Below are 10947 nucleotides of genomic sequence, written 5' to 3' on the forward strand. Positions count from 1 at the left end.
TAGTTTCCGCAGAGCCAGCAGAAAGCGCACGAGGTTTTTTCCTCCTGGAGACGGCTACTGGGGGCCGAGGTGACTTCCCACAGCCATGGCGAGTCTGGAATCAGGATTCTGCTCTGCCTGCTCTGTCACAAGCTGGCACATTAATAAACCTTCTCCAGCTCCAATTTCTTGTGTCTCTTTGATGGCATCTGCAGCCAGGGTGAGCTTTCTGATAAAAACCAGTCGCAGAAGCTCCTGTTGCTTCCCTTTGGTTCTTCCTCAAGGCAAGGGGAGCAGAGCAGCCGCATCCCCGCCCCCGCCCCCCAGCCCGGCTTCCCTCCGCTTCCCCTTCCGACTTGATTATCCAGGCAAGTGGGATTGTAACAGCACAGCCATCGCCATAGTAACAGAGCTTGAAAGATGCCACGCTGCCCTGGAAGGGACGTCTTGCTGGGAACCAGGAAAGAGCCAGGGATGTCAGGCGCAGGAAGAGGTCCTGGCTTGATAGCGCGCGGGGACAAATGTCCTGAGACTCTGAGCAATGGGCTGGGCTTATTACTGGCTGAGAGCAAGGTGGCAGCAAAGTCTCCCAGCATGTCTGCCGGGGCTTTGTTACTAACCTGCTCACGAGCCACAAGACTGATTTCTCCGTAACGCCACTGGCACCAGCCCATTGTGCTGAGGTTGACGGTGAGTGAACAGAGTGGGGAGAGGGGTAGGGCAGGCAGGATTCCAGTAGCTTCGAAGTGATCACCTGTGCCGTCTCCTTCCAGAGTCAAAGCAGGGAGGGTCTCAGGGTAGAGAAGCTGTTCTCTTACAGAGATTAGTAGCTCTGGTAGAGAGATTCCGGAAGCACTGAGTGCTGTGGCGCTCCATGCCACCACCCTGGCTTGTGGAAAAATCTGTAACACAGATCACCATTTTGCTCTGCAGGCTACTAGGAGAGAAAGCAATGGCCACGGGTGCTGTTGACAAGCAGAGACTTAAGTGACAGGCAGGGCGAGAACAGAAGGAGGAGGAGAGAAATGAAGACGGGGGTAGAGACCCAGTGATCTCCGCATCGGGACTAAAGCCAGCCATTCCTGTTACCCAAATGTGACTGAGCGCCCCAGCCAGAGCCCAGCGAATTAGCAATTTTCAAGACCAACTCTTTCCATGCACGCGGCCACAGCTAGATTTCCAGAGCCAGTGCTCACTGTTGGCATCCTCAGTGGGGCCCAGGTCAAGCGGGCTGTGCACCTGGGCCACTGATGGGCATCAAAATCACCTCTGGTGCTTTAAAAAACAAAACCCAAAAGCCCACGTCTGCTGGGCGCCACGCCTGCAGCGTTGAGCGGGTGAGCATGGTGGCTGCGAGTGTGGGCTCTGAAGCCAGACAGGCCTGGATGGAAACTCAGTCCGCCATCGCTGGCTGGGTGACCCTGGGAAAGTTACCACGTGGAGCTCTGTGCCTCAGTTTCCTCATCTGTAAAACAGGGGAAATGACAGTACCTCCCGCCCCAGGGCTTTGGGAGGGTTACAAGGTCATCCGAGCAGACGCTGAGCTCACAGGAAGTGCCTGGTACACTGAGTTACTGCAGGTATAAGGTGGGGCCCAGCGCCCACATCTGGAAAATGGTCCACAGGGGTTCTTATCTGCAGAACTGAGCCACGGCGGGGGGGGNTGGGACACCATGAATTAGAATAACAACAGGCAGGACCTGTGTATCCCAGTTCCTTCACTTGGAGGGGGCAGGAGACCCTGCCGGGAGGAGGCCAGCTCTGAGTCAGGAGGGTCCAAGGGGGAGAAGGCCCGCACTCAGCCCCAGAACGGGAGAGGAAGGTGAGGTGCGGGACAGGGGCCTGGCTCCGGGGGGAGAGGTGGAGAAAGGCGAGAGGCACGATCGGCAGCGCTCGAGGCCAGTGTTCCAGGAAGTCCCCAGAGCCTGGCCATCCGTCAGCTGCAGCCTCAGTCTTCGGCCCTAATACACCTGGAAGTGTGCGGAAGTGGCCCCGTCCTTCCAGCAGCGGAGGGTGTCCACGGCCACGGAGCGGCAGAGCGGGCAGGTGCGCTCCCGGTCCAGCCAGAGGCAGACGCACTCCTCACAGAACACGTGCTGCGGGGACAGCAATGGGTACGGCTGGGGACACTTCGCCGAGCGTCCACGGAGTGCCTGCCTCGGGCCTAGGAGCTGGCGACACAGCAGTGCGCAAACCGGGCAACTCCTGCCCCGGGGGGGCTGGCACTCTGGTCAGGGGGACAACTGGCCAAAGGAACCCCAAAATGTAGAGCATGGCAGCGCTAAGGGCCGGGATGAAGAGGCCGGGAGTGGGGGGTAGAGCGCGCGGAAGGGCTGCTGTGCTCGGTGTGGTGGGCCGAGGCGCCCTCACTGAATACCGCCATTTGGGTAAAACCTGAAGGAAGATGAAGACTGAGCCCTGAGGATGTCTGGGAAAAGAGTGCGACCTGCAGAGGAAATGGCATGTACAAAGGTCCTGAGGCAGGAGTGCCTGCTGCGCTGCACTGGGAGTGGAGGGTGGAAGGGAGAACGAGGAGGTCAGAGAGGCTACAGGGGTGGGGGTTACGCAGAATGCACAGGGCTCTGTGGGCATCATGAGGCCTTTGCCTTTTATTCAGAGAGGAATAGGGAGCCATGCTAGGGCTTTGAGCAGAAGAGTGACCTGAACAAGACTTACTATTTTTTTTTTTTTGGTAAGATTTTATTTTTAAGCAATCTCCACCCAATGTGGGGCTCAAACCCACAACCCTGAGATCAAGAGTCGTACACGCCACTGACTGAGCCAGCCAGACGCCCCAGGATTTGCATTTTTAAAAGATCTCTTTAGCCACTGGGTAAGAACAGAGTTCAGGCGTTAACAGAAAGGCAGGGAGACTGGAAATATCAATGAGTTCCATCACTTTCTGGCCATACATCTTGGACAAATGACTTCACCTCCCAATGCTTCAGTTTTCTCGTCTGTAAAATGGGCCTAACATCAGTCCACTCATAGGAAGACTGATTAACATTAAAAATGCTCAGATGTAACAACTGAAGGCAGTATACACAACTCAACCGGAGTTTGGATGAGGGGTGAACTGTAGCTATGCGGGATATTTTGAAGACAACTGAAGAAATCTGAATATACACTTTATGTTAGATAATATTTTACATCAATTTTAAATCTCCTGGGTGTGATGGTGGAATTAGTTATGGGAAAGAACATCCTTGTTTTTCAAAGATGATCACTGAAATGTTTTGGGATGAAGAATCAAAATGTCACCAAATTATTCTCAACTGGTTAAGGGGAATAAATTTATATCAAGGCAAATGTGGTAATAAGGTTGTTCATTCTATTGTCCTTCAGTTTAATAGTTTGAAAATTTTCAAAATAAAATTGATAATTTAAAAATGGTAATATGAAAATCCAGATACAGTGTTTCTTAAAAAGCTAAAAAAATTTAAATTAGGGGCACCTGAGTGGCTCAGCTGGTTAAGTGTCTGACTTCAGCTCAGGTCATAATCTCACGGTTCGTGGGTTTGAGCCCCGCGTCAGGCTCTGTGCTGTCAGTGCAGAACTCCCTTCAGATCTTCTGTTCCTTGTTCTCTCTGCCCCTCCCCAACTCATGCATGTGCTTCCTCTCTCTCAAAAATAAATAAACATTTAAAAAATTTTTAATTGAAAAGGCACTTACAGGGGCCCCTGGGTAGCTCAGTTGGTTGAGCATCTGACTCTTGATCTCAGCTCAGGTCATGATCTCACAGTTTGTGAGTTTGAGTTTTGTGTTGAAACCCGCATCAGGCTCTGCGCTGACAGTGAGGAGCCTGCTTGGGATTCTCTCTCTCTCTCTCTCTCTCTGCCCCTCCCCTGCTTGCTCTCTCTCTCAAAACAAATAAATAAACTTAAGCAAAAAAAAAAAAGGCGGGGCACCTGGGGGGCTCAGTTTGTTGAGTGTCCGACCTCGCTCCAGCCATGATCTCAGACTTGTGGGCTCAAGCCCCGCGTTGGGCTCTGTGCTGACAGTACAGAGCCTGGAGGCTGCTTTGGATTCTGTGTCTCCCTTTCTCTCTGCCCCTCCCCTGCTGTCTCTCTCTCTCAAAAATAAACATTAAAAAATTAAAAAAAAAAAAGGTACTTAGAACAATGCCTAACAAACAGTAAGTGTTCTATAAGTGGCGGCTAGTACACAGTAATGGTTATTCTTACACTAGAACTGTTTACTGTTTATTATCTGTCTCTCCATGCCAGGCTTAAGCGTCTTGCAAACCCATTCCTAGCACATAGCATCCTTAGGTGCTGAACTGTGAACAGTGCTCTAAAGAGGAGCTCCATGATGCTCTATGCAACGGGCACTGGTATGATCCACGGGGTAGTCCAGGAAGGCTTCCTGGAGGTGGGCACACTGGTGTTAAGGACTGAAGGATGTTTAGGAGTTGCCTGGGTGAAGAGAGGGGGGTGGGGATAGAACGTTCCAGGTGAAGGGAACAGCCGTGTAAAGCTCCTGAGGTGGGAAGGCACTGAGGCCCTGGAGGGCGGCCAATGTGGCTACAGTGGAAGAGTGCAGGGGGGTGGGTGGCGGGAGGTGAGCAGACCACACAGAGCCTTGAAGGCTGTGCCTGGACTCTCAACATGGTCAGAAGGGCGGGACCTAGGGGTCAGCGCGTCCAGCACTTCTCTACACTTCCACCCAGGGAGTGCCTTCCCTCCTTCATCCCCGTCACTCCCCAGCCCCGGGGACCCAATGTCGCTGACACACCGGCTGACCTGCAATGCAGGGTTTATTCATATTGCTAAGCCTCTGGGGAAGCCGTGATGTCCGTCTGGGAGGCCCCCCCATCCCTATCAGCTGGTGGACACCCACTTCCTACGGAAGACTCAACCCAAGCAATCCCACCTCCCCTGTGCGACGCTCCCTGTCCTCCACCCCTTCACTACGTCTCCTGCATGGCTACGTGCTCCTGCGTCCTCCTTCCTGGTCCCTCCGGAGGACGACCTCTCTCGCGGCCCGCACTCATGCCGCTGGGATGATCTGCAAACCCCTCTGTCTTGTTCACCGGATGAAGTGGCTTCTGGAGGCGCAGGGGGCCACGATCCCAACACGGTTCTGAGCCTGTGGCTGGCAGATGCTTAGTAAAGGTCCGCTCAACGAATGAACGAGACTTCTCTGTGTCCCCCAGAAAAAGGAGGAACTTAGGCAGAACAAAGCAATACGATCCCTGTTTGCGTGAAGCTCAAGACTTGAGTCAGGCGAACAGGAAATGAGCAGCTTTTCAATTCTTTGTTCAAAAAAACATTTACCGAGGCGCCCCCATGTCAGTAATTCTCATTTGGTCAAGGCCCCTGTATGGTCTTAAAACTCACTCAGGATCTCAAAGAGCTTCTGTAGATCGCAGGTCAAATCTGTTTACGGTTAGTGTATCAGAAATTGAAAGCAGAAGAAAATGAAAGGGAACACCAGGGGTTCCCTGGGCCCCACTTTGAGAACTACTCTTCTAACCTCATCATTACCATTTGCCCTGCCCTCTGGGTGGTAAACGTTATGAGGGCAGCAACTGTTGTTGTGTTCCCACGGCCCAGCCCTAAAGCCTGCACAGAGTAGGGACTCTGTAAATGCAGCTGACCAAGGAACGCCTTCCCAGGTCACGTGGAAGATTCTGGAGATACCAGGATGGTGAAGACCTGGCCCCTGCCCTCCAGGAGTCCACACTCTACCCCTCAAAGAACTAGGCGGATGGAACCTAGTGCCAAATAAAGAGGTGCAAAGGACACACGTTAGCCCAGAGAACTAGCTGGAGGAGGTCATAATCCCGGGCCTGCTTCCGGCATCTGGAGAGAAGGGTGAGCCCCTGCAGAGGGAGGGCAAGGAGGGGCTCCTTCTGGGCTGGGCAGTGGGTTTATGGTCAGTGGGGAAGGCAGGTGGCGGCGGGTCACTAACCGTTGGAGCCCTTGGGGCCGGATGGGCTGCCCTCCCCTCCCCCTGAGCTCCATCCAGCCTTCCCAAGTCCTGCTCCAAGACTCAGAGCAGGTGGGAAGAGGGAGGGCAGGGACAAGGGCTCCCACAACCACAGCCGCTAACCTGCACGTGGTAGAGGCGGCTCTGGATGGGAGAGGGCATCTCTTAGCCCAGCATTTGGTGTTCAGCGTGAGCTGTGGAAAAAGGAAGCAGCCAGGCCAAGTCTAGGTGGATGTATTCAGGTGGGGAGTACAGGCAGCGATCCCTCACTGCGCACAAATGCTGTGCCGGGCACTGCTGATGTGCTTTACGTACAGGTCTCATGACAGCTCACAGACCAGGGAGAGCCACCAACCCAAGGGCACACAGCTGCTAAGCAGTGAGGCTGGAATTGAACTTCAGGGATGTGGTAGGCTGACTTCTGTTATGAGTCCCAGTGACCTTCTCCTGGGATTCACACCTGTGTAGTCAGTTCCCTCTCCTTGGGGGCAGCTGTACTCCGTGATTCGCTTCAGACCAACAGAATACAGTAAAGATGATGGGATGTCACTTCTGAGATTAGGCTCCAGAAGACCGTGCCTTCTGTCTCACCTCCATTCTATCTCATGCTTCTCACCTGCTCGCTCTGATGAAGCCAGTGAGACAAGGAAGCTGGGGTAGCTTCCAGCGAGGAACCGAAGCCCTTGGCCCCACAGCCCACAAGGAACTGAATTGAGCCACCACCACTGCTTGACTCTGAGCCTGGAAGCTGATCCTTCCCCAGGGGAGCCACAGGATGACCGTGACCCTGGCTGGTACCTTGAATGCAGCCTGGGAGAGACTCTGAAGCAGAGGACCCAGCTCTGCTGTGCCCGGATTCCTGACTCGTGGAGACCATGAGATGATAGACGCTTGTTGCGTAAAGCTGTGAAGTTTTGGGGTAATTTGTTATGCAGCAATGGACGCTGATACAAGAGGTGTCTGACTCCATGGCAAAGACTTATGACCATTCCCTTCTATGATGGATACTGGTCACACATGGAGAATGCGGGAAGGGGTGTTTGTAGTACTTGTGAAAAAATGACATTACGAAAGTAGGTAGAGACCCTACCAGACAAGGGTCTCTCTCTCTCTCTCTCTCTCACACACAAACACAAACACACACACACACACACACACACACACACACACACACACACACACAGACTACCCTAACCACAGATCCTCTTTTTTTAAGTATTTTTTTTTGAGAGGTGGGGGAGGGTCAGAGAGAGAACAAGAGAGAGAATCCCACGCAGGCTCCACGCCATCAGCACAGAGCCTGATGCAGAGTTTCAAAATCATGAACCGTGAGATCATGACCTGAGCTGAAACAGAGTAGGATGCTGAACCCACTGAGCCCCCCAGGCACCCCCACAGACCTTCCTTCATCACACACACCCAGCCAGCTTGGTCCAGACTGAGAATTAAACACTTACACAGAATACTGGCATAACACGCTATGCTTTTCAAAACCCACACACAGATATACGTGTCACCTCATTTGACTGTACTGAAAAGCCTGCAAGCTGCTCAGGGTAAGCATTTTCATTCCTGGGTGACAGAGGACACGGAGGGTCAGTGCTACTATGACATGTGTTGCGCAGGGTTGCAAAGTTAGGGCAGGACACTGTCAGTGCTCAGAAAGTACCTGCTGCGGAAATGCATGAAGGGAGGGGTCTGCACAGGTGCTAAGTCCAATCCCAGCTCAGCTGTTCCTCCATTTCCCTGGACGTGACGTGCACAGGCTTAGCTGCACAGGGCACAGCACGCTCTTAGGAATTTCCAGGAAAAGGTCTCTAGTCTTCTAATGCAGCCCTGAGGACATGTCAAAGTGAGAGGCCACATCTGGTGGAAAGTCCTGGCCTCTGGAATCAGGGGCCCTGGGCTGGAATCTGGCTCTGCTGCTGAGGGGCATGGGGGTCTCAGGCAAGTCTGTGCTTTCACCTTGCCGAGCCCACCCCCTTCTCTGTAAAATAGGGTCACTGTTTCTCCCATAAGGTGTCTGTAAGGATGGAAACGGGTAAGGCCTGATATAATGCATTATGTGGGCGGCAGCTGTAAGCCCCAAATCCATAGGGGTCACTGTTCTCTTGCTCTCTTTCCTTTATATTATCAATACTCAAAAGCCAAGCCAAACCAAACCAAATAGTGACCAAGAACTAACTGCACTTCGACTTTTCTCTTTGGGAAGAAATCCTTTAAATAAGCCAGGTTTCTGACTTTTCGTTCAAAACACCCTTCCCTTGATCCCCCCGCCCCCCAGCCTGGCAGGAGGCACGCCACAACACTTGTGGAGTGACTAACCGGACAAGTGTATTCCGTCTGAGCAGAGTTCTAGCCTCTGGGCATGCTCCGTGTCTGCCTGACTAGCTTAGAGTGACAATTCGCTTCCCGGGCTCTGATTGGCTGGGGGAGGGGGCAAGCAGGGCGTGTGTTTGAGTGACACACTGTTTAATATGATGCCTCTTTGAAGGAGAGATAGGATGTTCCTCTAGCCTAGCAGGCTCTTCATCCAACCACTCATTCATCTGTCTTGTCCATCCATCCATTGATCCATCCATCCATCCGTCTCCAACTATCCATCCATCCATCCATCCATCCATTCATCTACCCATCTACTGCCCCATCTACCCACCTATTTACCTACCCATTTGTCCATCCACTCAGTCACCTACACACTTAAACTTCTATCCACTCATCTCTGTACTCATCTATCCACCCCTCCACCTGGCTCCCATACATCTCCATCCCAACCATCCATCCATCCATCCATCCATCCATCTACCCATCCATTGCCCCATCTACCCACCTATTTACCTGCCCATTTGTCCATCCACTCAGTCACCTACACACTTAAACTTCTATCCACTCATCTTTGTACTCATCTACCCACCCCTCCACCTGGCTCCCATCCATCTCCATCCCATCCATCCATCCATCCAATATATACTGAGTCAGTACTGTGATTCTGCTGCTAACAAGACGGAAGACACGGTCACCACTCTCACATGGCCTATTCTCTAGCAAAGAGGAGACAGCCCTCACACAACCAGTTGGCCAGATAACTAGCTGACAGCTGGGATAACTGTTATAAGGAAAAATACAAGGATCTTTGGGACCATACCACTGGGAGCACCAGCTGGTCTGGAGAAGCAGAGTTGGGGAAGACTGACTGAGGAAGAAGCACTTGACTCATTCATTCATTCAAAGCACTTAGGAATGAACGAGGGAGGCCTCTTTGCCTGTGGAAATAATCTCCCAGGCCCAGCTCACGGCAGCAGAGAGAGACTGGCTTGGCCAGGACTGTGGGCTCCAACCGCCACTGCATGTGGCTGGTGCTGCTAGATCTGGGACAACCCTCCCAAGAATTCGAATCAAGCTTTGGGAAGACATCATGGCACCAGGAGAAGAATGAGAGAGAAACAAACATGCGAAGGCTGGGAGAGATTGCCAGAAAGGAAGAAGTAAGACTTTCACCTTGAAGTCATGTTCAAATGATCACCGCCACTGAGAAGGCTCTACAGATGGGCTCTGAACCACGTAAGAAAGGTGCTCGCAGTCAGGGAAATGCAAAGAAAAACTGCACCGAGATAGTGTTTGTCACCTGACGGATCAGTAAGGCTTGGAAAAGGCTTGATAGCGCAGTGTGTTGGTAAACGAGGGGCACGAGAGGTCATGTCACGCTCCGCACTGGGAGCGTAAATGGATACACTCTTTATGAAGGGCAATTTAGCAATATCTGTCAAAACTGGATACCCTCTGACCTACTAATTCCACCACTAGGAATTTATTCTACCAAGAACTCACACACGTGTGAGGTGGGATGTGTGCCAATAAGAGCAGATAGTTAATTGAACCCTGACCACATGCCAGGACGTAGTCCTAGATGCTTGAATTAACTCATTCATTCAACACGATGGGCCCAGGTAGAGACTACAGATCTCTCCACTTCTGACCCCTCATGGCTGCCATCATTGTTAATAACAAAAGCTTACAAGCTGCTAAATGCCCATCCATAGGAGAAAGAGAAATCAAAGGGTGGCCCATCCACAAAATGGGATGATCTGCAAAGAACCAATCTCTGAAGAGTTTCAAGTCAAACAGGAAAGATGCAGAACACAGCTTGGGTAGAATATATTACAATGTAGCTCTTTTTAATTTTTTTTTTAACTAGGCTTCATGCCCAGTGCAGAGCTCAACATGGGGCTTGAACTCGGACCCTGAGATTGAGGCCTGAGCTGAGATCAAGAGTCGGACGCTTAACCGACTGAGCCACCCAGGTGCCCCAACATAGGTCTTTTAGAAAAAGACGTGTGTGTGTGTGCGTGCGTGTGTGTGTTTTAATTCTATAAAGCATCTCTACAAAGATATAAAGGGGATCTGGGGGAGGGGTAGGAGGCTGGTCCCCATTTTCCTTTCTGTGTCTTTATTTTTTAATTAAAAAATTTTTAATGTTTATTTTAGAGAGCGCGCGCGCAAAGGAGGGAGGAACTGAGTGCAAGCAGAGGAGGGGCAGAGAGGTGGAGACACAATCTGAAGCAGGCTCCAGGCTCTGAACTATCAGCACAGAGCCGGACGTGAGGTTCAAACCCACAGATCTGGAGATCATGACCTGAGCTGAAGCTGGATGCTTAACCGACTGAGCCCCCCAGATGCCCCCTGTATCTTTAAAATATTTTTTTTAAAAAGTTTGGGGGCACTTGGGGGGCTCAGTCGGTTAAGCGTCCGACTTCGGCTCAGGTCATGATCTTGTGGTTCAGGAGTATGAGCTCCGTGTAGGGCTGTCTACTGTCAGCACAAACCCCACTTTTTAAAAAAATACATAATTTATTGTCAAATAGGCTAACATACAGTGTGTACAGTGTGCTCTTGGATTTTGGGGTAGATTCCCGGGGCTCACTGCTTCCATACAATGCCCAATGCTCATCCCAACAATGCCCTCCTCCATGCCCATCACCCCTTTCCCCCTCTCCCCCGCCCCCCGTCCACCCTCAGATTGTTCTGTGTATTTAAGA

The 10947-nt window shown here is 51.8% G+C and overlaps 1 protein-coding gene across 1 annotated transcript in view; it reads right to left on the reverse strand.

Moving 5' to 3' along the window:
* Positions 1–1665: 1665 nt before the first annotated feature.
* Positions 1666–10947, reverse strand: part of RNFT2 (ring finger protein, transmembrane 2) — a 64262-nt gene continuing 54980 nt past the window's right edge. Inside the window, exon 11 of the mRNA XM_077765937.1 lies at positions 1666–2075. Coding sequence (XP_077622063.1) covers positions 1941–2075 — 135 coding nt within the window. The 3' untranslated portion in view covers positions 1666–1940. The remainder of the gene's footprint in view (positions 2076–10947) is intronic.

This window comes from Crocuta crocuta, unplaced genomic scaffold, assembly GCF_008692635.1.
Source record: "Crocuta crocuta isolate KB4526 unplaced genomic scaffold, BGI_CrCroc_1.0 scaffold339, whole genome shotgun sequence".
Lineage (NCBI taxonomy): Eukaryota > Metazoa > Chordata > Mammalia > Carnivora > Hyaenidae > Crocuta > Crocuta crocuta.